A 27,763-nucleotide genomic window follows, 5' to 3' on the forward strand; every position below is an offset into this window, starting at 1 on the left:
AGAAAGATTAGTTAGAAAGAAAGAAAGATTAGTTAGAAAGAAAGAAGAAAGATTAGTTAGAAAGAAGAAATATTAGTTAGAAAGAAAGAAAGAAGAAATATTAGTTAGAAAGAAAGAAAGAAAGAAAGAAGAAAGATTAGTTAGAAAGAAAGAAAGAAAGAAGAAAGATTAGTTAGAAAGAAAGAAAGATAGATTAGTTAGTAAGAAAAAAAGAAAAAAGAAATATTAGTTAGAAAGAAAGAAAGACAGAAAGAAAGAAGAAAGATTAGTTAGAAAGAAAGAAGAAAGATTAGTTAGAAAGAAAGAAAGAAAGAAGAAAGATTAGTTAGAAAGAAAGAAAGAAATAAAGAAAGAAAGAAGAAAGATTAGTTAGAAAGAAAGAAAGAAAGATAGATTAGTTAGTAAGAAAGAAAGATAGATTAGATAGATAGATAGATAGATAGATAGATAGATAGATAGATAGATAGATAGATAGAAAGAGATAGATAGATGGATAGATAGATAGATAGATAGATAGATAGATAGATAGATAGATAGATAGATAGAAAGAGATAGATAGATGGATAGATGGATAGATGGATAGATAGATAGATAGATAGATAGATAGATAGATAGATAGAAAGAGATAGATAGATGGATAGATAGATAGATAGATAGATAGATAGATAGATAGATAGATAGATAGATAGATAGATAGATAGATAGATAGATAGATAGATAGATAGATAGATAGATAAGTTCATTAGTACATATAGAATGGTAGTTTAATTGAGTCTTGGGCTTCAGGGAGTTTAGATTTGAGTTTTTGTGTTGTACACTGCTGGGCCACCGTAGCCTTGGCTCAATTTGAACTGTTGCAATGAAAGTCAATGGGATTTTTATGATTTTTAATATTAATTTTTAAGAAATCTGAAAGTCAAATCAGTCTGAAAAGATATAGCACACTAAGTCAGAACAGTCTGAAGGTCTGACCCGAGTTTGGAGTTTGTAGAGTTAAAGCTCTAGGAGGAGTAGCAGTCAGAAAATTTTGGTTAAGAAAAAGAAGAAGAAAAAGAATAACTAGAAAAAGTTCGTCGAGACAAACTTTAAGTTGGCTTGTGAAAGTTTGGACCAATAAGTTTGAAGAAGTTTAAATTAGTTTAAAGTTTAAATTAGTTTAAATTTTAAAGTAGTTTGAAGTTGAAATTAGTTTAAAGTTTAAAGTAGTTTAAAGTTTAAAGTTTAAAGTTTTAATGGTTTAAAGTTTAAAGTAGTTTAAAGTTTGAAGTATAGTTTGAAGTAATTTAAAGTTGCTAGGGTGTTTCTAGTGGGTTGCTAAGGTGTTCTGGGTGGTTGCCTGGCGGTTGCTAAGGTATTTTAGGTGGTAGCTAGGGTGTTTTGGATGGTTGCTATGGTGTTGTTGGGTGTTCTACGGTATTTTGGGTGGTTGCTATGGTGTTGCTAGGGTGTTTTAAGGTATTTTGGATGGTTGCCATGGTGTTCTGGGTGGTTGCTATGGTGTTGCTAAGGTGTTGTAATGTATTTTGGGTGGTTGCTATGGTGTTCTGGGTGGTTGCTAGGCAGTTGCTAGGGTGTTCTGGGGTTGCTAGGCAGTTGCTAGGGTGTTCTGGTGGTTGCTAGGGTGTTGCTAGGATGTTCTAGGGTATTTTGGGTGGTTGCTATGGTGTTGCTAGGGTGATTTAAGGTATTTTGGGTGGTTGCTAGGGTGTTCTGGGTGGTTGCTAGGCAGTTGCTAGGGTGTTCTGGTGGTTGCTAGGGTGTTGCTAGGGTGTTCTAGGGTATTTTGGGTGGTTGCTATGGTGTTGCTAGGGTGATTTAAGGTATTTGGGTGGTTGCTAGGGTGTTCTGGGTGGTTGCTAGGGTGTTCTAGAGCATTTTGGGTGGTTGCTATGGTGTTGCTAGGGTGTTTTAAGGTATTTTGGGTGGTTGCTAAAAAGAAAGAAAGATTGAAAGAAAGATTAGAAAGAAATAAAGATAGATAGAAAGATTAGTTAGAAAGAAAGAGAGAAAGAAAGAAAGAGAGATAGAAAGATTAGTTAGAAAGATAGATAGATAGATAGATAGATAGATAGATAGATAGATAGATAGATAGATAAGTTCATTAGTACATATAGAATGGTAGTTTAATTGAGTCTTGGGCTTCAGGGAGTTTAGATTTGAGTTTTTGTGTTGTACACTGCTGGGCCACCGTAGCCTTGGCTCAATTTGAACTGTTGCAATGAAAGTCAATGGGATTTTTATGATTTTTAATATTAATTTTTAAGAAATCTGAAAGTCAAATCAGTCTGAAAAGATATAGCACACTAAGTCAGAACAGTCTGAAGGTCTGACCCGAGTTTGGAGTTTGTAGAGTTAAAGCTCTAGGAGGAGTAGCAGTCAGAAAATTTTGGTTAAGAAAAAGAAGAAGAAAAAGAATAACTAGAAAAAGTTCGTCGAGACAAACTTTAAGTTGGCTTGTGAAAGTTTGGACCAATAAGTTTGAAGAAGTTTAAATTAGTTTAAAGTTTAAATTAGTTTAAATTTTAAAGTAGTTTGAAGTTGAAATTAGTTTAAAGTTTAAAGTAGTTTAAAGTTTAAAGTTTAAAGTTTTAATGGTTTAAAGTTTAAAGTAGTTTAAAGTTTGAAGTATAGTTTGAAGTAATTTAAAGTTGCTAGGGTGTTTCTAGTGGGTTGCTAAGGTGTTCTGGGTGGTTGCCTGGCGGTTGCTAAGGTATTTTAGGTGGTAGCTAGGGTGTTTTGGATGGTTGCTATGGTGTTGTTGTGTGTTCTACGGTATTTTGGGTGGTTGCTATGGTGTTGCTAGGGTGTTTTAAGGTATTTTGGATGGTTGCCATGGTGTTCTGGGTGGTTGCTATGGTGTTGCTAAGGTGTTGTAATGTATTTTGGGTGGTTGCTATGGTGTTCTGGGTGGTTGCTAGGCAGTTGCTAGGGTGTTCTGGGGTTGCTAGGCAGTTGCTAGGGTGTTCTGGTGGTTGCTAGGGTGTTGCTAGGATGTTCTAGGGTATTTTGGGTGGTTGCTATGGTGTTGCTAGGGTGATTTAAGGTATTTTGGGTGGTTGCTAGGGTGTTCTGGGTGGTTGCTAGGCAGTTGCTAGGGTGTTCTGGTGGTTGCTAGGGTGTTCTAGGGTATTTTGGGTGGTTGCTATGGTGTTGCTAGGGTGATTTAAGGTATTTGGGTGGTTGCTAGGGTGTTCTAGAGCATTTTGGGTGGTTGCTATGGTGTTGCTAGGGTGTTTTAAGGTATTTTGGGTGGTTGCTAAAAAGAAAGAAAGATTGAAAGAAAGATTAGAAAGAAATAAAGATAGATAGAAAGATTAGTTAGAAAGAAAGAGAGAAAGAAAGAAAGAGAGATAGAAAGATTAGTTAGAAAGAAAGAAAGATTAGTTAGAAAGAAAGATTAGTTAGAATGAAAGAAAGCTAGAAAGTAAGATTAGTTAGAAAGAAAGAAAAAAGAAAGATTGAAAGAAAGATTAGAAAGAAAGAAAGAAAGAAAGAAAGAAAGATAGAAAGATTAGTTAGAAAGAAAGAAAGAAAGATTAGTTAGAAAGAAATAGATTAGTTAGAAAAGAAAGAAAGAAAGAAAGAAAGATTAGTTAGAAAGAAAGATTAGAAAGAGAGATAGAAAGAAAGATAGAAAGATTAGTTAGAAAGAAAGAAAGATTAGTTAGAAAGAAAGAAAGATAGAAAGTAAAATTAGTTAGAAAGAAAGAAAGAAAGATAGAAAGATTAGTTAGAAAGAAAGAAATATAGAAAGATTATTTAGAAAGAAAGAGAGAAAGAAAGAAAGAAAGAGAGATAGAAAGATTGTGTTCATAAGTGTATGAATTCATGAGTTCATAAGTGTATGAGTTTATAAGTTTATGAATTCATGAGTTCATAAGTGTATGAATTCATGAGTTTATAAGTGTACGAGTTTATGAGTTTAGAGTTTATAAGTTTAAATGAGTAAGAGTTCAGAGTTTATTAATTTATGAGTTTGAGTTCATAAGAGTTTGAATTCATGAGTTTATAAGTGTATGAGTTTATAAGTGTATGAGTTTATGAGTTTAGAGTTTATAAGTTTAAATTAGTCTAAGAGTTCAAGTTTAGAGTTTATTAATTTATTATGAGTTTAAGAGTTTAAGTGTAGATAGATAAGTGTCATAGATATATGAGTTTATTAGTTTAAATGAGTCTCAATGGCTCATATAGTATATAGAATGGCAGTTTGATTCAGTCTAGGGCTTCAAGGTATTTAGATTTGAAATTTTGACAGTTGGGGAGTTTGAAAATCTGAACATTCCGCCATGTTAAGTCAATGGGAGTTTTTTCCGACTTTGATCGTCATTTTTAGGAAAACCGTAAGTCCGATCAGTTAGAAAAGATATAGCATACCGAGTCAGAACAGTCTGAGTGTCTGTGCCGAGTTTGGAGTATGTGGAGTTAAAGCTCTAGGAGGAGATAGAGTTGTAAATTTTTGACAGAATAATAATAATAATAATAATAAGTTTAAGTACAATATCAGTAAGTTGGCTCTCACAAGCCAACTTAATAATAATAAGTTTAAGTACAATATCAGTAAGTTGGCTCTCACAAGCCAACTTAATAATAAGTTTAAATCGGATTTCAGTAAGTTGGCTTTCACAAGCCAACTTAATAAATGGGTGGTCGCACAACACTTTTCGTTTCCTTGACTTCCATCCGAAAATCACATACTGTTTAGTAGGTACTACGTTTGGTTTTAAACTTGCTTCGCGACCGCTAAAAAAAAGTATGTTCTATATGAATGTGTGTAATATGATTGTAATCTGGATGTACTACATTCGCCATGTTGTCATTATCATGTGACCGAACAGGATGGAAGAAAGACATGCACAACTTTGATGGCTACTGCTTGTATACGCGAAGTGTACTGTCCTTATAAAGTATCTTCTTTTCTTATTAAACTGTCTGTACACTGTTCTCAATGCTTCGGTTTGCAGGTAGAGACCCTAATTATGCTACCCTATTAGTTTGGGGCTATTTTGAGCCTTGTATTAACTAGCGATTTTTATTTGTACTTTTTCTATGCCCCATACACTAGCATTATAAGCTAATCTGTGGTTAAAATAATACTAAAGATAAAAATGGGTATATTCGATTATCATGAAAACGCATCCCAGAGAACGGTCGACTCGGTACCCATGTGTTATTTACCCCTAGGTTCATTTTTGGCCGGAATTGTCCTTTAACTTTAAAATTACCTTTAAAATTGTTAGCCAACCAACACTCAACACACACCAGCCAGACATTCATACAAAGACGCAAGAAAAAGTTGCTCAACAACAGTAAGAATACACACTAAGCTGCAGGTTTGCCGCGTTTCAAGAAAATGAAGTAGATTATATATTTTTACATTTTGAATGTATTATTATTTGTTATATGTCAGTGTATATCTATCTGGATCTGGCTCTGTACTCTTGTATTTGGTATTGTTGGATGAAAAAATCAGATTATGTACGTAATGTTTGACTTCCTTTTTTCTCCACGACAAGCAGGTGTCAGAAATGGAAACCTGCGAATCATTTTGTGTACTAGAGCATTTCTGCTTTTCTATAAGCGGTCTAGGAGTGAATTTATATTTTCATTCAGCCTGTCTGCATTTTTTTCCCAGTTTTTGTTCCAAATATTTATGCTGGTGTGCACAGGCCTTCAAACTTAAATGTCACTGTTTCATTGGTCCATATACATCAACTAAATCTGAAAGAATTATTTGTTTCCCTTCCTCTCCCTGTAGTGAGTGTGTACTCCAGTAATACATACTTTGAGAGGGTTTCAGAGGAATTGGAGTGGATTGTGAATGAGATCCAGTTTAGTCCGAAAGATGATTCTGCTCCACTGCCCTCTTCTGCATGTGTAGGAGATTGCAGCTCTGCAGGTGATTCTCTATGAAACATGACTTGCAGGAGATACAGTCAATTCATGTTTTTAAAACAGAATAAATTCCACAGAAAACGCTGGGGGTTCTGGCTCTGGGAGATTTTACTTACTTAATTCATTTATTCAAAGCTTGTTTCAATTTATTAAAAGTTGTAAATGTACACACTTGTGTCTCCTCAGGTGATGACAATACAGAGAGGATTATCAGCTTGCTGAAACAACATGGAGATATTATTGATCAAAAAGTTAGCATTTAATTTAAAGAATCATTACTTAAGTTTGAGTCCCTTTACCAGCCATTTGACTGTCATTCACTATATACAGAAGTTATTTTAAGGAAACGCCAATTAATTATTATCACATTTAATTACATGTCTCTTTAGGACGTTGTATTCTGACTGGTCAATCACACCATTCTGTGGTTTATTTGGTCATATTGACCAGCATAATGACAATTCTCCTTGTAGATCAGCAAGAATAAGAGTGTCCAGGACTTCCTCCAGAAACTGACGTACAACTCCTTCCAGCAGCTGGCAGATCGCTATACAGCTCAGATCCCCAGTCCTCTTCCCCAGACCACAGACGCCTCCCCTGAGCTGATCAAACTCGCCTTCACCCTGGACTTCACTGCTAAAGTAGCTGGACTGTGCAGCCAGACGGTCGGTCGAATCATGGGGTTTGGTTATCAATACCTACAGGATTCCTTCACACAAAGGTGTGCGGCCCATAGTCAGGTAAAAACAGATCAGGCAGCAAATAGCAAAAGCATTTTTTGCAGCAAAGTAGTAGACCACAGTTGGGTCTTGCAGAGTAGCAAATGTAACACGTCACCCAGAAGGTTTTGCATATTTTCCCACTTTATCATTAAAAGGGTTAGTTCACCCAAAAATGAAAAATATCCTGGCTCTTCCAAGCTTTATAATGGGAGTGAATGGCACCTTAGTTATTGAAGCCCAAAAAAGCGCATCCATCCATCATAAAAGTAATCCATGCGGCACCAGGGGGTTAATAAAGGCCTTCTCAAGCAAAGCCATGTGTTTTTGTTAGAAAAATATCAATATTTGGTAATAAAATATATATATATATATATAATGGATATTGATATGGATATTAATATATATAACACTATCCATATAATAACTCTGATTGTGTTTGGCTGAAAAAAGAAAAGAAAATCATATACACATAGGATGGTGAGTACATTTTGGGATAATTTTCTCTTTTGGGTGAACTAACCCCTTTAATTCTTCTGATGTTGGTAAACAATAGCACTGGGACTGAGCCGAGTTTCTGTTCGCCAAATGGATGGATTGATGTGTAATTATGGTCATGCATTTGTGTTGATGCATTTACAGCTGTAACAGAAGCTTAGAAATAAATGCATCTTTTTTCCCACTGGGGAGGAAGTTTTGAGTCCTGAAATTTCAGGATGTTCATAAGAAATCAAACTCTTACATAAAAGTTAGTTATTAAGTTCTAGTTATTTCCTCATTTTGTTTCCTGTTTCTTGTATATGGTTTCAGTTGGTTTATTGTAAGTGTGCAGTTTGGTCATTTCTCATGTTTTTCATTTCCTGATAGGTGCCTGAAGATGTGGAAGGACAGAATACCTGTGATACAGACTGACAGATTATTACTGTGAAGTCAAAAACGACAAATGGTACACTAGGGTAAACTCTGGGAAATAAACTGTGATATATGTGTAGCTGCTTTTGTGAACAAGCCAAATGTAGTAATATGTTTATAGTGTAAGCTTTATACAATGAACAGTTTTGTTATCATTGTATAAACTACAAGGACTGAACATAATGTTGAAGCTGTGAATAAATGTTTCTTGGGTGCCAAATCCTCTGAATGATCATGTGATACTGAAGACTGTGAGAGTAATGATGCCGAAAATGCAGTTATTCTGTGACAGGGATATTTATTGTAATATCATTAAATTGTAATAACATTCAAATAAATGCAGCTTTCTTCCAAAAAAATACTGTATAATCTTACCAAGCGCAAACTTTTGAACGGTAGTATGTATTAGAAATATTCTGCACTGTGACATTTAGGTTAAACCATGAGAAAATTTAAATAGTTTATCGGGGCCTCGTGCTGTGTGTAACCTCTGTTCAGAACTGATATTTACGCTAAACAACATTACGCTTGGGTATAAAATGTCATGTGATTTTTATATGGCTAGATCAGGTTGAGCTTTTAAAAGGTAATTTGTCGTGCTCTTTAACTGAGGTGGTGGTTTCTGTGGAAGCATGTTTGTTCTGATGGTAGAGGATGTTTCTTACGACTGCATGATTGAGACCAAGCTTCGATATGCTATCTTTTGTGCCATTGTGCTGAAATGGTAAATGGTTGCCATGAAATAATGGCAGTATTTGTTTCTGGATGTGAATGGCAGCAGGGCAGCGGTGTCTGGAACTGTATTAGCCACACTTGACATTTCAGGGCGTCCTGTAGAAACACATTCTGCATTGAGCACCATTGCTAATCGATCTCGAACAATTCATGGAGTTTGGGATTTGATGTCATCGGGGTCCTGTGATCTAACCACGGCTGCGTACGAAACTTAGGCAGCTGACTTGTTGCCTCACCTCAACAGGCAATGACTTTGCGGGCAGAGTTTATGCACGAAGGTGCCTCATGAAACTGATTTCAGACAGACTTCTGAGGCAGCGCAACGATTTAATGATCTAGGGCAAAATAGAGAGAATTGCACTAGAAATGGCATCAAAAGTGGAAAACGTTGGTCAAAAACACATTAATACACGCAACTTCCAGACGCCATCTTTATTTATTTTTTTGGCTCAACTGTCAGAGAATGGAAAGCACAGGATTGTGGGATATCAAAGGCAGCGACGGATACTTTAAAAATCAATCTGATGAAGGTATCTCAGGAAGTGAAGCTAAACATTGGATTTTATAATTGGTCGGACTTTTCTTCAACACAAATCATATAATGATTGCTAGATGAAATGATAAACAACTATATAAAAACTATTGTTTACCAGGACATGGGTCTTTTGATGTTCAGACAGCTGTATATGTTCTGTGTGACAAAATATTAAGTGTGATTAAACAGACAACAAAATTAAACTATTGGTTAGTATATTTTTATAATAATAAAACAAATAGTTAAAATGTGTTGACAGCATATCTGAGATTAACAAATTTTCTATTGTTTTCAAAACGTTACTGTTAAAAACTAGTACTGTCAAAAAAAAAAAATAAGAATGAAATGGTAATATAATAAAACTTAGTCAATGTAAATGAAAAAAAAAACCCTATTTCAATAATGTCTTATAAGTATTATCTTCTTATAATTGTTTACCTGTTGTCAAGTATCTTCTAAAAGTTTTTTTAGGAGTTACACAAGCATAAAAATTGGCAATAACTTAATAGGAAACACTTTACAACAAGGTCCCTTTTAAACATTAGTTAATGCATTAACTAACATTAACCTACAATGAGCCATGCATTTGTTACAGTATTTATTAATCTTAGTTAACATTAATTCATAAAAATACAACTTTTTTTAGTTCATGTTCGCTAAGTTCCATTAAATAATATTAACAGACACAACTTTTGATTTTAATAATGTTAGTAAATGTTAAAATGAACATAAGATTAATAAGTGGCTTGGTTACACTTTATTTAGTAACACTTTATTTTACAGTGTGCTTTTCATACATGTTATATGTACTTACTGTAGTAATAACAGTACATAATGCATAATTACATGCAACTAACCTTCACCAATCCAAACCTTAACCCTTGCCCTAATTATGTAGTAAGTACATGCTGTTAATTAATATTACTTGGTACTTAAATGTATAGTTACACTGTAACAAGGACACCTTACAATAAAGGGTTACTGTGTAATTATACATTTAAGTAGTAGCCCTAATAATAATTAACAACATGTACTCACAGCCCGATCTCACGGCAATTCGTACGAATTTTACGAGGTGGCTAATTCGTACTAATTCATACGACCTCCCTCGTACGAATTAGTACGATTTTTGCTAAATCATACATATTTTACGAGTTGCCCAATTCGTATGAATTTGTACGAATGACCTACCCCTGACCCCGCGCCTAAACCTACCCATCACGTGGGTTTAGACAAATCGTACAAATTCGTACGAGTGAGGTCGTACGAATTCATACGAATTAGCCACTTTTTAATCACTCGTACAAATTCGTACGAATTGGTCGTGAGATAGCGTTGGTACTTACTATTGAGTTAGGGTTTGGTTTAGGGTTAGTTGCATGCATTAACTGCATGTAACTTGTAACAAGGACACTGTAAAATAAAGTTTTACCAATAACTAAAGTCGACAAATGGAACCTTATTGTAAAGTGTTACCATGCATTATTATTAGATTTTTAAGAAGAAAAAGACACTAAAAAATCTAGAGCATTGTCCCAATGCTAGTCCCATGTTAGTATATATGTATTCAGTATTTAGCTAAAAAAAATGAAACCGCACAGAACGATACATCAACTTCACTCTTTGTTGAGTAACGTTAACCATCCTGCATTGCTTGCATTATTTTCATTTCTTTTCACATCAGCCACATGTTGTTGTAACGTGTGTTGCACCTCTATCTTGCGTCTTCTCCACTTGCTCTCTGTTTCTAGTGAAAACAGGAGCGTGTAGATGTTTGGCAGGGTCTGTGCCACAGAAGGGCTCGCAGGGAAAAGAGAAGATATGTGGCCATTCAGATTAGAGGAGGCCATGTGTCTCTCAGCAAACTCTCTGGGCCTGTGGTGCTCATCGTGAACTTGTGCTGGCATGAAACTGATCAGACTCAGCATCCTTTGCAAAAGACAGAACATACTTCCTCAGTGGTAGTATTAACAATAACTGGTACAGCAGACAATGTATTTTTTGTTGTTGTTGTGTACTTACATGTCTCCAAGGACTTTCCTCATAGTGGACAATATAATTTTGAGTACAAAGATCATAAATATCTTGACGCCATGCCAGAGCCAGTATGCCACAGTCGTAGCTTCAGTGATCCAATTCTGAGACCTGTGAATATCCAAACAACACGAGTGCTTCTTTTAAATTCAGAAACCTTTAGGATTGCATTTTAAAATAAATGATGTTGCTTTTATGCATTTAATAAAAATAACTGATGCACTGAAATTATGATTCTATTTAATAATCAACACAGTTAAAAAACAGTTGTAAAACATATATAAACTTGATATAAAATTATAATTATGTTTCAAATCTAATTTGTTGTTGAAATATAACCATGGCTGTGGTGGCTGATTCGTGACAGATTAATTCAAACATGCATGAAATAAGACAATTTGTTAAGTAAAAATATAACTAATATGCAATTTAGTGCATCTATTTAGCATAATCCTAGAGGGTTTTCTCTTTAAGCTACTAGGAGCTAGACATTGAACAGTTCTCCTGAGGTAAGTGCAGCATTGCGTGACTGTTTTGAAGCTGTTTTCTCTTGATGATGCATTTCGGTAAGTCATATTGTTTTCAACATACCTTCTGATGTTCTTTCATGTATATTTTTTGCTGTAACTAGTAACAAAGAGGAAGAGATGATCGTTTACTGCTGCTTGAACTGAAGCAGCGATCCGTCACGCCACAATAAAGAGTGCCTAAGCGGTATTTATTGTTTGAATTTTAATTAAAATTAAATAGGCAGAATTTACATATCTACAGATCCCCTAATAGCACATTAAGGGGAAAAAATGAGATGGGGAAAAAATTGTTGCATTCACTTGCAAAATATTTGTGTTATCCCAGAAACTTTGTGTACACTTGCAAAATGTTTTGAGTTTCCCAGGAGTGAATTTTTTGCATTTCCTGCACACAAAATGTTTTACGTTCCGCCGAGAATTGTTGCATTCACTTGCAAAATGTATTGCATTACACATGAGCGAAATGTTCTTTTTTTTTAGTTCCCCCCAAAAATGTTGCGTTCTCTCGCAAAATGCTTGCGTCCCACTGAGGAACTTTGATTTCGCTCGGAAAATCTTTTGCATTTCCCACGAGCGAAATGTTGCGTTCGCTTGGAAACTGTTTAACGTTCCACCAAGAAATGTTGTGTAAGGCCGTCTAACTCGATCCAATGGCGGTATTCGAATTAGCGGTGAAGGTCTTTGCGTGTTACTGTCTTTTCTCATGGCAAAGGGATTTTTGATTAAATACAATACATTTTCTCATATGTATTAACTCGTTATTTCATCTGACTCCATAAATGAAAGGGGTTTTAATGATATCTGTGCATCATTAAATGTGATCGAATGTTTTACTATTCCTTTAAACTCTTGAATGAAAATAATTTCAAAGTCAATTAGAATAATCAAATATCATAATTTAATATGTCAGGTAAATGTATCATTACAATTCCATAATCAATTCAAAGATAATCAATGCAAAACATCAAATGCTCTAGAACACAGAGGAAAATACCCGACAAGAAATATGTGAGGTATAGAGAGACTCCGCTCTCGACCTCACGGGCTGATCTGCATACAGAAAAAGAGCCCCGAGCTCTCGCTGCGTTTCATTATATACCCAGACCTCATTTCAAATCTAAACATCATCCACAGTGGAAATTTACCTGTAAGTCACCATTTGCTAGCAGTGGAAAATTAGCATTCAGTCAAATGGTCAGAAGGTGTTAACTCAAAGACACACCCTCCAGTGTGGAAGATATTTCTAAACTTCCTAAGAACTTTATTACCTTTTGGTTTATTTCTTTGGGAATGAGACATTTGTACCAGTCGCACCGAGGCATTTCAAATAATACCAAACTCAAACTTTTTGTATAAAACTCGATGATAATCATTCACATTAAACCATTTAGATTCTTGTGTGAGTTTGGGAGATCTCTGCCAGGATGAAGAATCGGGGAGAGAAATGTAGATTAGGATGAGGGAGGTGAGATCTTCGTCTCAATAGTGCATGAGGGGGATTTCAAATGTTAATTTCCTTTGTTTTCTCAGAGAGTGGCCCACTCTTAAAGTCCTTACAGTTTTTCCAGTCTTACAGTTGCATTCACTTAGAAAATGTTTCGCGTTCCACGGGAGCAAAATGTTTTACATTCACCCCAAAAATATTGCGTTTGCTCGCAAAATGTTTTGCGTTCCTCTCAAAAATGTTGCGGTCACTCAAAAAATGTTTTACGTTCCCCTCAAAAATGTTGCGTTCGTGGTGGAAAAAATTGGGGATGGGAGAATAATTTTTTTTTTTTTTAAATAATTTGCGTCCCCTCGCAAAACGTTTGCGTTCCCCCGAGAAACTTTGCGTTCCCCCGCAAAGATATTTGCGTTCCCACGGTACGCCAAGTCCTTATTCGGACTTGTCTTTCAACCGCCTGCTTAGAGACAAATTTATATTATAAAGCTTGTTTTGAGTAAAATTGGGTTGTAGCTCGTCGTCTACGTTACTATGATTTTAAATGGGTGTCATTTGTGTTTTAACAGCGCTTAGCTAACGAATATTGATCTGTGAAGTTTCAATATTTGAATATTTTGCCAACTTCACTAAACTCCTTGAAACACTCACTGACCACATTTCTTTATATTTGAGTTGAGTATTTAACGTACAGAGCTATTTGAAACACTGCCAGCGGGACATTAAACAGGAAGTGTCTGTCCAAGCTCACAACAGTTTTTGCGAGGGGAACGCAAACGTTTTTGCGGGGAATGCAAAGTTTCTCAGGGGAAAGCAAAAGTTTTGGGAGGCTACTAAAAATAAAAATTCTCCCATCCCAAATTTTTTCCACTACCACGTCCCTTTAGGCCGCGGGTCCGTAGTTTTACGGTCCCCCATGAAACTGTAAATGTTTGTTCACGCCTCGAAACCCCTAAACGTGATGGAAAAATTATAAGATGAGGGGAAAAAATATATATTTCAATGCTTTTGCCTTCCCCCGAGAAACTTTGCATTCTCTTTCAAAGAACTCAACAGAAAGCAGCGTAGACTAAAAAATCTCGTTTCATCAAATAGAAGACAGATTAAAAAAACGAGAAATCGATATTGTCAACCCAGCTCTAGCGTCCACACAGCTGAAATGTTTACCTGTTCTAGTATCTTTAGGTTGTCTGCCTGCAGTATTTATTATAAATGATTCATCCTTGGACATAATTTATAACTTCCCCTTCCTCTTTACCTTTCCCATAAGGTTGTGGCACTCCAGATTGGCAGTGTAAACAGCAAGAGCAGGTATGAGAGCGTCCGTTGAGATACAGAGACATCCGGATTACTCAGAATATCCAGCTGTCCCTCAATATTACACAGCAGCACTAAAACAGAGAATGTGAGAATGTTTGACGTGTATCGAATCCTTCATAATCAGAAATGTAAACAGGACACTACAGTACCTTCCTGAACGTTTACTGGCGAGTTCTTATGTTCTGTCCGCGCTTGACGGGATGGACTGACGGATGAACAAACCCCACTGATGGTCTTCTCTTCAGGATGTTCCAGGGAGTTCTGCTGTGAATCCTCTTCCTCAACACCATCAGTCTGTGTTAGCATCCAGTGATCTGAGCTCAGGGAATCATCAGATGCATCTGACTCCGTTCTCCGTTCAGGGTTCAACGGCAAAGCGTCTGTCCAGGTGTGTGAGACAGTTATGAATGAGAGTTGACGTGATTCAGAGTTGATTCAGCTTTTTAAGATTGCTGTCTAAATATTAAAATCACAAAGGTTCCAATATTTCTGATTAGTCTTTTCAAAGGATTTACAAGTATCACTAAAATTGTATATGTGAAAGGGTTTATGTTTTAAAAGCTGTGCATACATTGACATTGGATGTATCGCTGTCTTACCAAATGTAAAAAAAGTAAATGTTCACTTTACATATATACTTATGAATACTTCAACATGAACATCCGAAAAAAATCATTTTAAAAAAACAAATAAAATGTACAGTAAAACTCACTGCTCTGCTGCAGAAAGTACACGGTATCTTGGTATCCACTGTAGAAAGCCTTCTTCAAAATCTGTCAATGAATTAAGTTAAAAGAAGTGTTGATAAAAATCATGTTATCACTTATTCACCATTGTGTCATTTGAAACCCATATTACCATTTATTTATTTATTTAATAAAGTCCATAAAAGTTACAGAATGTTCAAGCTGCTCGATTCCATCCAAGTGGACAGTAATCAGGGTCGTTTACTCCAAAAAAAAAAAGAAAAAAAATTATGGGACGCTAAATTGCATCCACTTGACTTTAATAACATTTTCCCAATTAATAGGCAAGAATCCGACAACACAGCACTTGAATGTGACCAGCTCGTAATCATAACCTCAGAAGTGGGAAGTAGGAAAATTCCGATAGCCCTAAAAGTACTTGTGTTGGGACATTTACAGAACTCACCCTCCAGTCCCGAGGGAACATAGCATCTACCAGTCTGATGATGTTGATAAGGGAGCACTGGAAGGAGAGCTTCTGGATAATGGCATCACAGAGGATGATGGAGGTATCAGAGGGACAGATGTCCATGTTTCCAGCAAACGGGGAGATGGTGAGGGTGGGAGAGGAATCCTCGAAGGGCTGGATGTTTGTGAAACCTCCATCCATATAGTGCTGGGAAAGTATAGAGGTGTTATATTTATAGTTTGTTTTAAGCTGCATGTTGGTTTAGAGTATTTCTGTAGTTCTTAGGCATTTTGTTTCAGAGGACATACAGTACAACACTTTTACTCACCTCGCCTTTATACTGTGGTGGGATCACGCCAGAGTATACGGGAACAAAACAACTGCACAAAAGAGCCTTGTAGAGGACGGAAAGAGACCACTCAAAGGGTTAGTTCACACAAAAAAAATACAAATTATCTCATAATTTACTCACCCTCAATCCTAGGTGTATATGACTTTCTTTTTTGGCTCTTCCAAGCTTTATAATGGGAGTGAGCGCCTGAGATTTTGAAGCCCAAAAAAGTGCATCCCTCCATCATAAAAGTAATCCATACTACTTCAGAGGGTTAATAAAGGCCTTCTGAAGCAAAGCCATGCACGTTTGTAAGAAAATATCCATATTTATAACTTAATAAACTATAATCACTGGCTTCTGTAACAGCCGTACATGAGTCTAGTTCCGATGTCGGAGCGAGGTGAACTGGTGGTAAATTTTTATAAACTTGGATAGTCTCATTTTCATATTTTCTTTTACCTCACCAAAGTTTAGATTTTTAGGACTTTTTTCCTGCAATATTGTACAAAATAATATACTACAAATTAATATGAAATCGCCAACTCATAAAATTGTTACATTTTCTCATGAGATTGGTTTAATTGAGCTGTAACATGACACACTACTGTGAACTGAATATTTGTATACATTTTATATACATTTTTAAATGATATGGCAAAAATGATGCTTACCTTTACAAGGTCATTTTTGGAATGAAATTCCGACACTAAGACATTTTTCCCATCAGACATGCGAGTCATGGACACGTGCAGACGTCCGGTGGCCAGAGTGTGGGCATTATCAGGCAGACAGCGCTGCAGTGTGACCTCCAGCCACCTGTAAACATCCACCGTGGGACTGAGAAGACCGAGCGGCTGTTGTTTGGTAAATCTCGCAAATTCCAAAAGCTGGTCTCGCACACGTCCTGTGAGAAGAAAAGGTGGATTTAATGACTACTGACTCCTTTTAACAGTTCAAGTCCTGATTCTTTTATCCAAGCGACTTACAGCACACTTATCCCTGGACCAACCTGGTCTTTTTTTGGATGGAGTTTGAACCTACAACCTTTATAAGTACAACGCTAGTCCCATAGTCAATAAATGAAGGTGAATATGAGTAGAAAGATCTGAGATTACCTAGATTGGATCCACAGGCGACCGCTGCAGCCACGAGAGAACCAGCAGACGCGCCATAGACTCTTGGTGCTCCTTGCAGGATCCAGGCCGCGTTATCCATAAGACTCTGAGCAGCACCGAGTTGGTAAGTTGCTAGAAAGCCAGAACCACAGAAAGACACTGAGAGGTTCTCATTTTTAGACAGAATGCATAACGGTGATGACATGACTGGAAAGATCTCCTCGTGGTCGGATGGTATCAACTCTTCGGTGCTCTAACTCTAACTTAAGATGAGGACCATCAGAGCAACAACATAAAAACAGACAGTCACGGTGTTGTTATCAAAAAAAATGTAAGAAAGCCCGCAAAAGTCCCTCCTACCCCTCTAGGATAACAGGAATTCTCTCAAATCAATTCCTCACGTCATGATGTCTGAATTAGGCCTTTTATATGTGTCTGCACACAACCTTCAGAGGGCATCAGAGGTAAATGTATATCATTGTCATCTTTGGAGCAATTCAAATTCCTTGACATTTGGTAAATGTCTCAAAATGAGTGTAGACATTCCCGTAGAGAAGAGCTAAACCATGGCGTACATTACAACCACATCTATCAAGAGGGAGTATGGATCCAAGAACTGAATCAATAAAGTTGAGACAAAAAGTTGTCTTCTTCCTCTTTCAAAACTTATGTAGAGACCATATTTTATATGCACCTACCATTCACACAGTCAGTTGATTTGCCGTGAGCAATAAGCGAGTGATGTCACTTTCCTCAGCTGAACTCAAAAGCCCCTCATATTTGAACAATATTCAAAGGCCCAATTACTTTTCCAACTATTCATTATTTCTAAGATAAAAATTAAGAATAATGATTTTTATAGAAAAATCTATATTTATTTTAAAAATCAATTTGAATTATAAAATTTTATTAATTTACATGACTTTTCCAGGTCTAGAAATCACACTTTAAAAATAAGGCTAAATAAGGGAATTCTAGTTCTTCAAAGAAATTAAAATAAGAAATATATACATTTTTTAAAAACTGTTTTGTCTTATTTTAAATCATCATTTAGAACACAGCTTTAGGTGGTATTTCATTTCATTGACCATTCATCAACATTTTTCTATTTATGTTAAAATAATGGTAACATTAGGGTCTAATTCTCACTGTTAATTATGACTTAATTATAACTTATTAATAGTTACTATGGTAGTTGTTAAGTTTAGGTATTGGGTGATCAAGTGATGTAGAATATGGTCATGCAGAATAAGGCATTAATATGTGCTTTATAAGTTCTTACAAACAGCCAATATCCTAGTAACATGCATGCTAATAAGTAAGTTCATAATGAGAATTGGACCCTAAATTAAAGTGTTACCATTATTATACTAGATTTTGAGATCAAATGACATATTTACTTATAAACTATTTTTAAAAACATACAAACTATTTACTTTTGACTACAAAAACCCTTAAAAATGAAATAAAATTTCACAAAATACAAACTTTCCCTTCTGCATTCATATTAATTTTATCCTAATATATATATATATATAGTTCATGAGCATCTAATTTGTCAGTTACCTTTATAGAGTTAATAGGCAATTAATGAAAAATAGATAGATTTCAGTGTACATATTATGGTTGCACTTTATTTTACAGTATGTGCACTTACGTGTACTTATAGTGAACTTACCTAAGAAAGTACTGGGGAACATAAGGTAACTGGGTTAAGGTTAGGTTTAGGTGTAGGTTCAGGACTAGCACCTAGTTATTACCCAGTTACTAAACTTATATATTAGTACATACTATATTAATGCGGAACAGGACTATAAAATAAAGTGTCACCCATATTATTAATGCTATTTGATTAATTAATGCAGTACAGTTCACAAATCTGTAAAAAAATAACATTGCACAGTTTTACAACCTGAGAACGTTTCATATCAACTTGACAACGAGACTATGAGACTCAATCATAACTGTTGAGTTGATGAATGTGTTGTGTAGTTTTCAACACATCCTCACAGCAAACAACTGCATAAACTACCCTGAGTCAAAATTGTGTGAAGTAAACTTAAACTGAGCATCTCCTAAAATATTCCAATGGTTCCTCTACAGTATATCAGCAATCTCTGGGGATGTAGATGGCAGTCTGTGTTTCACATTGTACAGTATCGGACGTCCAGCTCTGGGGTTTCCCATTCTAAAAGGCCAGGTTAATTAATGCAGAAGTGAGTGTCATGGGATTGGCGATATGCTGAAGTTGTGATCAGAGCTGGGACTCGGGGTGGTAGGGGTCGATACAGGTGATACTTCCAGAGCGTCTTCTCTGTAGTCAGGGGACGCGGGACTATCAGGAGACTCTGAAGGTTCTGCACGCTCCGACCTGCCTTGCAATATTTCCTCAGGCGTCTTCAGAAACCTGCGGCAGACCAAGAGACAGTTTTAAAGACATTTAGGTAGTGAGTGATCAACATATGGGCCAGGACGCAGAACGTAATTTCACCATGTGCAACATGTTCCTGGATTAGAATGTTGTTCCAGGATCAACAAAGATGTTAATCAACCAATCAGATTTGAGGGACAAGTTTACAGTTTATGTCAAGTTTAGGCTCACAGCTAGGGTTCGGTGCTTCTACATCAGTGTTATTCACCATCATTTCCCTCAAATCCCCACAATCATTGATTTTTCAGGATAACTTATGGGTAAGGTTAGGTTTAGGGGTAGGGATATGGTTAGGACTACATTTTCGGATAGGAATGTTGTTCCAGGATCAACAAAATATGTTGACCCAGGAATACGTCTAACTAAAATCAGGAAGTGGACCAGGACAGCATATTCCTTTTTGAGATCATCATAGCCAGTTTAACAGAATTAACAGTTTTAGCTCCCTCTTGTGTGAGTTCAAAAATCTACTGTATCAACTGTATCTGTAAAAAAAAAAAATCTAATATTTTAGTGAATTTCTATTTTGTCTAAAATATGTCTTATATTTTTTTGTAATTTACAAAGTGTGGGGACATTTACTTATTCTTAATTTGTACTATTTTCCACATTTTATAATAACAGTAAAATGATTAAACTATGAAATGACAGATATGGACGTACTATTATCTATACAGTATTTATTCTCTCAACCGACTTAATCAAGCACATCTTGGGATGCTTTTAAACGGGATGTAATGAAGAATGCATGCCAGACCGAATTTAATCATACCATTTCAGATTAAATTTGTTAGCATCATAAGAAACATTAACAGAAATTCATGCAAAAGTGAATTGGCTTTTAGTATCACTTGTGAAGAATTTGTACACTTTACACTTTTATAGTATTTATCATGGAAAATAATACACTTTAAAGACCCCCTGTGGTGAAAATCAAGTTTTTAATGCTGTTTGTATGTTAATGTGGTGTTTATAATATGCTTTAAGACAAATCATGTGCAAATTCATAAGTCAACACCATTGCTGAATATTTTCCCCTTAGAACTGCAGTGTTTTGACTCATAAGTAGGACTTGAGTGTGATTTCATACAGGTGAAACTCGAAAAATAAGAATATCCTGCAAAAGTTATAATTTGGATGATTATGGTTTACAGCTTATGAAAACCCCAAATTCAAAATCTCAGAAAATTTGAAAATTACATGAAATCAATTTAAAAAAAGGATTTTAAATACAGAAATGTCGGCCCTCTGAAAAGTATAATCATGCATAATTATATACAGTATACTAAATATATTAGTTTCACCTTTTAATCTGAATTACTGAAATACATGAACTGTTGCATGATATTCCAATTTTTCGAGTTTCACTTGTACTTCTATTGTGTTTTTGGTTGAAGTGTACCAACCAAAAAGGTACACTTCTGTTTTATCGGCAGATAAAAGGGTAAAGATTATGAGGGCACATTCATTTTATTTAAATGATGATGTGCACCGATAAATCATTTATAATAAACACTGCAATATTCCATAAACAATTTAAAATGTCCATTTTGAATTCATGGGGACCTTAAAAATTAACTTGAAGTACAATACAAATGCGCATTCAATACAATTTTACACTTCTTTGTTACAAAGGGTATGACTAATTTGCCATCATTAAATGGAAAACAGCATCACAATCAACTAACAACTGATATAGGTCAACTCCGACATTTGATTTATGAGCAAGTACAAACAAATACTAATGTGCTTCAAATGACTCCACTTACCGGAAGAGCAGCCTCTGCCCTGTCTCTTTCTTGATAATGTTGAGCTTGTAGTAATGGCGCAATGCTCTAGACATTTTCTCATATGTCATATTGACCCTGTTCTGCAAAAACAAACAAACAGACCCAATTATTGTCAATAACACTTAAACACAGAAGACTCTCCTGTTAGAGTACCTTGTGGTTTCCCCAGAGTCGTGCCAGTCCATTGGGATCCACCACTCTGAAGACCATGGAGTCCGAATCCTCCCAGCGTATGAAGGCCTTATACCGACTGTCCGACAGCAGGTGGTAAACATAGTCCCATAAGAGTTTGCAGTCTAATGAAAGGATTGAATGGTCAAAGGCATGTTATTTTGTGTTTTTTGACACACTGTAATTTGTATTCTTTTTTTTTTTTTCATGTCCAGGGATTGGACATTATTAAATTATATCAGCCATAGTTATTGTCTCCAACAACATGCATGAGCACCTGGAATCTTTCCATTGGCCTCAGTGGTGTGTGTGGTGTTTGCAGGTTTACTCGACAGGTTGAGAGGCTCATCTGTACAGAAAACATTTACAGGCTGTCTGCTTTTGTCTGGAGATTTCTGTTGCAGTGCTTCCTTGGGTGAATGTTGAGAAAGCTCTGCAGAATATGGGTAAAAAGTGAGCTGTGAAAGCTTAGGGTCAAAAGTGATATTTGTAGTAAAAAAACAAACTCATACATATCCTATATTAGTGGATCTCAACCAATCATTGATGTTTAAAAACAAGTGATTTTAAACCGTTGAAACACAATAAAAAGCGAAAGAGAACTCATTTGTGAGTGCTTTTTGCTGACTAATTCGGCTTGAACAGTTAAATACACACTTATATGTAAAAAATGACCATCTTTGCAAGTGAACAGTCAGTTACAGCGCTCAAAGTTCAAAGCAAAGGGAGATATTTTCTTTTAAAGAAATCAATTTCTAAGGACTATACAGCAAACGGCCGGTTGGGAATACACGACATTCCTCCAGGGTTGCTGACATCACTAACCCCAATATTTACATAAACCCCTCCTCCGAGAATACTAAATAAGGGCGAAGCCATTTTTGCTTTGGAGAAGAGTTGTTGTGGTATAACGTGGTAGGCTGTTGTTGCCGCAATGCCGTCGAAACGCTGTTATTTTTATCCGGATTGCAGGTTCACTTTGTTCAGCCTTCCTAGGGGTTCTTCGGACCAAATGGTACCGAAGAATTTAAATAAAAAAATGTGTAAAATCATAGCTTCATCGGAATAGTCCGAAATTTGGTGACTTTGTTGGTACTTGGTATATGAACACCCCAAAAAATTGGGGACAGGATTTGAATAGTCTAATTGGTTGTAAAAAAAATGGTCACACTCAGGGCCTTCGGGTCCAAATGGTCCCGCCATAGGAAATGAATGGGAAATTGGCAAAAATGTGACAATACAGAGTTTTTTTGTGCGTACAATCTACAAATCAGCCACGATCCATAAAAAAAGCACACAACAGTGAAGGGGTGAATCTATAAAACATCAAGAGTGCAAAACAGACACATCCACACACACACACAAACACACTTTTATACATAAACAAACGAATAAATTCAGATTACATATGTGTTTTGCATTTTTAAAATGCTCAGTTTGTCCACCAGATGGCATCCATCTAATTTCAAAAATTGCTTTTATGAGGTCTAGGCTTGACTCTAAAATGAAATACAGCTTTAAAATAAAAAAATAAAAAATATTTTTACATTTTTTTTATTTTCTATTATATTCAATGGGGGGAAAATGGGTCATATTTATTGCATAGATATTAATTATAAATCTTAAATTATCTCAAAACACCAAAAAAGAAAAGAAAAAATATTATAAAAAACAAGTAAAAAAAAATATATATGATTTTCTTTTAATAAATATGAATCAAACCCTTCCGGACCATTTGGTCCCGAAGACCCTGAGTGTGACCCTGAAATGAAGGACCCCACATAATTATTACCCAAATCTCGCTCTCTGTGCTGCACGTTACGGAGGAAAGCTTCCACAATCTTTGCGAGTTCAATGCAGGATTCGCACATCGGCTTGTCCTGAAAGATGGAGCAGTTCCAACTTTAAGAACAGAAGCTTTTGTTTACGTCGATGTGTTTTCCTGCAATGTAGTAATGGCGCAATGCTCTAGACATTTTCTCATATGTCATATTGACCCTGTTCTGCAATAACAAACAAACAGACCCAATTATTCCAGGAACTTGTTTTCCTACGTCGATGTGTTTTCCTTCGTATTGTTAATTGTACGTGTGTAGCAAGGAAGTAAACAAATGACAACGCTGTTTGGCTCTGCAAACCAGCTTGTTAAATGCCCATTCAAACCTAACATGACAAACTTTTTTTAATCTCAACAGCGAACATGGAATTAGTGTTAATTATTCTTTGATTAGAGCTTTTATGTATTGTTTATCGACATGCTTGTTTATCTACAGGCATGCTAAACATGGTTCTGTGTTCGATTTGGCTAACTTACTGTAGTAACGTTAAAGCCAATGTTTAGTGTTCGTTTTGGGTTAATAGTTCTGTCGACAGATATTTGTCTACAATCGTTCTAAAAATACAAAAGTAACGTTGCCATACAGTCAGTAACGATCACTATAGGTACGCAGTCTTTACTCAAAGAAAATCTCTTTGAGGACTGTAACGTTGGTATAATTTGTTAGAACGATTATAGGTAACACTTTAGAATACGGTTCCTTCGTTAATGAACCAATAAGAGCCAATAAGTAACAATATTAACAATCTAGTAACTATTATTAACTAACAAGAAACTCTGATTAACAAACTAGTAAGTAATAGCTCAGATGAAAGTGGTAGTTCACTATTAACTAATCAATAACTACTATTTTTTAATACTTCCCAGAGAACTACTGAAAAAGTTTATTAACAATCTAGTAACTACTATTAACTAAAAAGAAACTCTGTATAACGAATTAGGAAGTAATAGTGCACAGATGAAAGTGGTACTTCAATAACTACTATATTTTTTTTAAAATGGTGACAAGAATTATGAAATTTCAATGGTATTAATTTTTTTAATATAAATTTAAAGGAAAAATAAACTTATTTAAAGCAAAAATAACTATGTTCTTATATTATTTATATATCGTTATTGTGAAATAAAATTATCATGATATAAGACATCTGCATAAAACCCTGAGATCTAGTCTCAGGACTTTTAAAAAAGGGGGTAACAAAGATGTCTTGAACACTGACCTGTTTTCATGACTTGTGGATGCTCAGGGTAAGAAGACAAGGGTTTTCCCTCCTGGCTGTGATCTGAGCTGCATCCGGCTGTTAACACCCGAGAATTTGGATTCACAGAACAAACAGGAACACTTCTGTTAGAGGGAACACAAGGACCTGCAAGACCATTTATCAAGTGCTATTTACAGCTGTAATTGCAAAGCAAATGAACATTTTATCTATAACATTACAGGGTCAAGTAAAATCAATGTGTAATATTGTTTGAAATGGAGTTAAGTCTGATTTAGCTGCACCTTGGGCAACAGCTCTAGTTTTGCAACCAGGAAATTCCCACATGCATAAAGGAATGTGTGTAATTTAACCCCATGTTTGACAAATGAAGCAGATCAGTGCGTTTCCAGTCAGAATCAATTATAAAGTACTTGCCAACAATACAGAACTGAGCATGATATGAAGTATATTTCCCTTTACAAGGACTCAGAAGCATATCGAAGCAGAAACAGTGATTCAGTTCCTTCAACTGCTACAAGCTTCGGCAAGCCACTTCATTTATTCTCTGGCACTTGTTCAAGTAGGAAGTCAGACATTTATCAATATGACTGGAGTATTATAGAAGAACAGACGGAACAAGGAAGAGTTCTTTCAGCTTGTTACTAAACCTTACTTTGAAACCTAAATAACCAGATAGATAGATAGATAGATAGATAGATAGATAGATAGATAGATAGATAGATAGATAGATAGATAGATAGATAGATAGATAGATAGATAGATAGATAGATATATCACCTGTGGTCCCATGCGAGTCGAGCATCTGTTGTGTGTGTGTGTTGGAGTTGGCCAGCGGATTGAAGACTGCGCATCTCCTTTGCTGCTTCACATGTTGAAGGAGTTCATACAGAACATCACCTGTTTCACAGCAGTTGCCATCCACAGTGCAGTTATTATAAAAGTTCTGGACAAAGCTGATAACTATAACCTAATAGTTTTAGCATCACGCACCAGAGCTGGGACAGCGGAGACGGAAGTCCTCTTTGGTGAGAAGACAAAGTGCCTTTCCGTTCATCTCAAATCTTTGGTGGTCCGCACGTCGCAAAGAGTATTCCCTCTGAGCCCAGCGCAGCCAGAGATTCACATCCTCTTTATCCCACAGAGAAGGATTGATCCCTGTACATTACAAACAGAAAATAAAGGGCTCATTTACTCACCCTTGTGTCGTTCCAGATTTTATTATTCTGTGAGAAACATAAAGAGATATTGTGCAGGATGTCCTAATGAAAGTAGCAGTGTGAAGTGACTCTGAATCTCCAAAAAAAAGCCATTTAACCTCTTTAAAAAATGAGTCTGTTACTATTTATGAAGCCTTGCATGTGTTTGAGGAACAGACCCAAATTGATATCTTAATTTGCTGAAAATCCTTCCGTGTGTCGCAGCAAATGTATTGTATATTCATAGTATACGTATAGTATAGTATAGTATACCAGCCACGAGGTTTGAATATGTGCAAGTTTGAATGTGATTTGAGAGTAAATTGAGTGACTAATTTCAGTCTATTCCTCTCACAAATCTTCCCGTTCACACCTGATGTTTTAATCCGTCTCTTTTGTCCACTTTCAACCATTCCTCTCACAAATCTTCCCGTTTACACCTGATGTTTTAATCCGTCTCTTTTGTCCACTTTCAACCACTTCTGTCCTGATTTCTTCGAGGGGACGGTCTATGGGCGGATAAAAATATGGACGTTTCAGATCTTTTGATCTAATGGACAAAATAAGCTCTTGCAATTTACATATGAACACGACCGGAGAAAATAGAAAAACTTAACTTTAGTTTCTGCTCTGACAGCAGCAAGATCGCACTGACCACTGCGAGTGTGTGTTAGAAATCAGGAATGGTGAGAGAACATTGTGCTTGGTACATTTTTCATCTTTAAACCAAACTTGGGTCTTCGGCCGACAGTTTAAATCCCGTCTGGCTAGAGCTCTTCTCATAATGTTACTCATTAGGTCAGTATGCGGACAGTAAATGGTCTTTTGTGGATGTTTGAACACATTCGTCCACATCAGCGTTTACACTACGAAAGCGATCCGATCGAATGTGTTTTCAACGACCTCTGGAAGTGGTGGAAAGTGGACAAGCTCGAAGTGTTTTAGACCCGTTTACACCTGTGTTTAGTGTCGTCCACTTCATCTGATCGACCTATACGCATCGTAATACCAGGTCTAAACAAGGCCTTATAGATATCGACAAATATATGAGCCCAAATGCTTCATGGTACTGTTATTGTTCTTTTTGACCTTTTGAAGACCGGCTACTGTGTGGAAAAGTGCAGCTTGGATGTTCTGCTGGAAGAAGTCATGTTTGAAACAGCATGATGTTGAGTACATTTTACCTTTGATGCATGCACCTAAAACATGTTTAGTCATTGTGATCTGTATGCATTTAATCTAATCACAGAAGTGGAGTTCTTATGTGGGAACATACGTAGTCTTCCAGGGAGCTTGCACAGTTCATCAGGCATGGCCTCGTTCATGGAGGGAGGTCCGTTTTGAGGGCTGGGCAGAACGGGAGCACCAACTGAGGCTTCGTTCCCATTACAACTCTGCTGACGTTTGGAAGGGAAAGCAGAAAGAACCATTAACTTCAATAACAAATGAAAGGGAAGTCTTTATCTCAGCCTTTAATTCCCTTTCATGTTTTCAGTGATGTATAATATATGAATGAACCAGAAAGGACAGAAACTAGATAGTGACTCATATTTTGCTGAATGAAAACAAAGATCTCAATTCACACAGCAAAAGTGAAAGTAAATTTGAGGCACACAGTTTTTATTTTCAGTTTTACACCGTCGCCTAAATTGTTAATGAAGTAGATTTGCATAATAAATCTACACTAATATATTACTTACATATTATGATATTTTGAGAGGGTTTGCAAAATAACAAAACAGCTAGTTAACATTTGCTTAAAGTGTTTTAATGTGATTAAATTATGCTACTTTAGTTCGTTTTTTTTATTGAGGCACTAATAAAAACATTGATTAGCCTATTCATTTAGATTTTTTAACAGTAGGTCTACAATGCACTTATTTGGTGAGTGAGTGCGTCTCTTACCTTTATTAAAGGTGGCGGAGAGGAGGCGTCACTCATGTTCTTTATCCTTCAAGACTTGGCACACTCTTCTAATTATTCGCAACAATATCAATAACTGGTTAAAATATCAACAACTGGTAAATATATACAAAAAAGAAGGTGTTTAGAGTCGCGTGACGTCGTATTCTCGCACAGCAGAGTTTGTCTTTTTCTTATGCGGATCGCCTGCAATATAAGGCTAAGAGAGGAATCCTTCCGGGAAATGAAAACGAAAGAGACGAAATAGAGCGGATCTGCCAGGGGCTGTGTGTGTGTGCTCTTAAATCTCACAAACACAAACACTGTAGGGAAAAGATCGGCCCTGTGTTTGTGACTCTCCAATAGACCATCTGGTGTTTCCTGAAAGTCCAGAAAGATTATTAAGCACAAATATGCACAGTGGTTACACTTTAAAAGAACGAAACTTTAAAAGAATATTGCAAACAAAATTTAGATGCTCTGAGAACCAA

The 27,763-nt window shown here is 36.0% G+C and overlaps 3 protein-coding genes across 9 annotated transcripts in view; 1 reads left to right on the forward strand and 2 right to left on the reverse strand.

Annotated features, from left to right (window-relative positions):
* LOC143712720 (uncharacterized) overlaps positions 1-8,694 on the forward strand; it is a 24,190-nt gene extending 15,496 nt beyond the window's left edge. Inside the window, exons 3-6 of one of the 2 annotated variants that reach the window (XM_077204716.1) lie at positions 5,756-5,896; positions 6,079-6,143; positions 6,366-6,632; positions 7,479-8,694. In XM_077204716.1, coding sequence (XP_077060831.1) covers positions 5,756-5,896; positions 6,079-6,143; positions 6,366-6,632; positions 7,479-7,523 — 518 coding nt within the window. In that variant the 3' untranslated portion in view covers positions 7,524-8,694. The remainder of the gene's footprint in view (positions 1-5,755; positions 5,897-6,078; positions 6,144-6,365; positions 6,633-7,478) is intronic. The other variant, XM_077204717.1, reaches the window with a different exon arrangement.
* On the reverse strand, positions 8,676-17,535 carry pnpla1 (patatin-like phospholipase domain containing 1). Of its 3 annotated transcripts, none has more exons than XR_013195053.1 (10): positions 16,723-17,026; positions 16,279-16,511; positions 15,602-15,667; positions 15,271-15,480; positions 14,831-14,891; positions 14,268-14,498; positions 14,057-14,189; positions 10,816-10,938; positions 10,061-10,722; positions 8,676-9,882 (listed from the first exon to the last, which is right to left on the reverse strand). XR_013195053.1 is itself a non-coding variant. In XM_077204711.1 (10 exons), the coding sequence occupies exons 2-10, from the start codon at positions 16,820-16,822 to the stop codon at positions 10,410-10,412; spliced, it is 1,470 nt and encodes a 489-aa protein (XP_077060826.1). In that variant the 5' UTR covers positions 16,823-16,854; positions 17,421-17,535; the 3' UTR covers positions 8,676-10,409. The 3 variants fall into 3 exon arrangements, 2 of the variants coding, with proteins under 2 accessions (XP_077060826.1, XP_077060825.1); XM_077204711.1 differs by adding an exon at positions 17,421-17,535 and having other exon boundaries at positions 8,676-10,722; positions 16,723-16,854; XM_077204710.1 differs by having other exon boundaries at positions 8,676-10,722; positions 16,723-17,121.
* Positions 17,536-18,336: 801 nt separating this feature from the next.
* Positions 18,337-27,655, reverse strand: etv7 (ETS variant transcription factor 7). Of its 4 annotated transcripts, none has more exons than XM_077204715.1 (9): positions 27,276-27,655; positions 26,647-26,764; positions 25,165-25,329; positions 24,952-25,071; positions 24,172-24,249; positions 21,392-21,547; positions 21,097-21,239; positions 20,923-21,023; positions 18,337-19,129 (listed from the first exon to the last, which is right to left on the reverse strand). In XM_077204715.1, exons 1-9 carry the CDS (start codon positions 27,309-27,311, stop codon positions 18,946-18,948), a joined length of 1,101 nt encoding a protein of 366 aa, XP_077060830.1. In that variant the 5' UTR covers positions 27,312-27,655; the 3' UTR covers positions 18,337-18,945. The 4 variants fall into 4 exon arrangements, with proteins under 4 accessions (XP_077060830.1, XP_077060828.1, XP_077060827.1 ...); XM_077204713.1 differs by having other exon boundaries at positions 24,172-24,318; positions 27,276-27,540; XM_077204712.1 differs by having other exon boundaries at positions 24,172-24,318; positions 26,647-26,767; positions 27,276-27,533.
* Positions 27,656-27,763: the final 108 nt, after the last annotated feature.

This window comes from Siphateles boraxobius, unplaced genomic scaffold (genome assembly GCF_051911475.1).
Source record: "Siphateles boraxobius isolate OS27281-9 unplaced genomic scaffold, OSU_SipBor_1 50, whole genome shotgun sequence".
NCBI classification, from domain to species: Eukaryota; Metazoa; Chordata; class Actinopteri; order Cypriniformes; family Leuciscidae; genus Siphateles; species Siphateles boraxobius.

Coding starts and splice junctions, on each gene's coding strand:
- etv7 (XM_077204712.1), bottom strand. CDS start 27,311: ATGAGTGACGCCTCCTCTCCGCCACCTTTAATAAAG. Junction 21,548..24,171: donor TCCACAAGTCATGAAAACAG/GTCAGTGTTCAA, acceptor CATATTCTGCAG/AGCTTTCTCAACATTCACCC. Junction 21,240..21,391: donor GGCCAATGGAAAGATTCCAG/GTGCTCATGCAT, acceptor TCCTTTCATTAG/ACTGCAAACTCTTATGGGAC.
- pnpla1 (XM_077204710.1), bottom strand. CDS start 16,927: ATGTCATCACCGTTATGCATTCTGTCTAAAAATGAGAACCTCTCAGTG. Junction 14,499..14,830: donor GTACTTTCTGCAGCAGAGCA/GTGAGTTTTACT, acceptor ACACCTGGACAG/ACGCTTTGCCGTTGAACCCT. Junction 10,723..10,815: donor AGGAAAGTCCTTGGAGACAT/GTAAGTACACAA, acceptor TCTTTTGCAAAG/GATGCTGAGTCTGATCAGTT.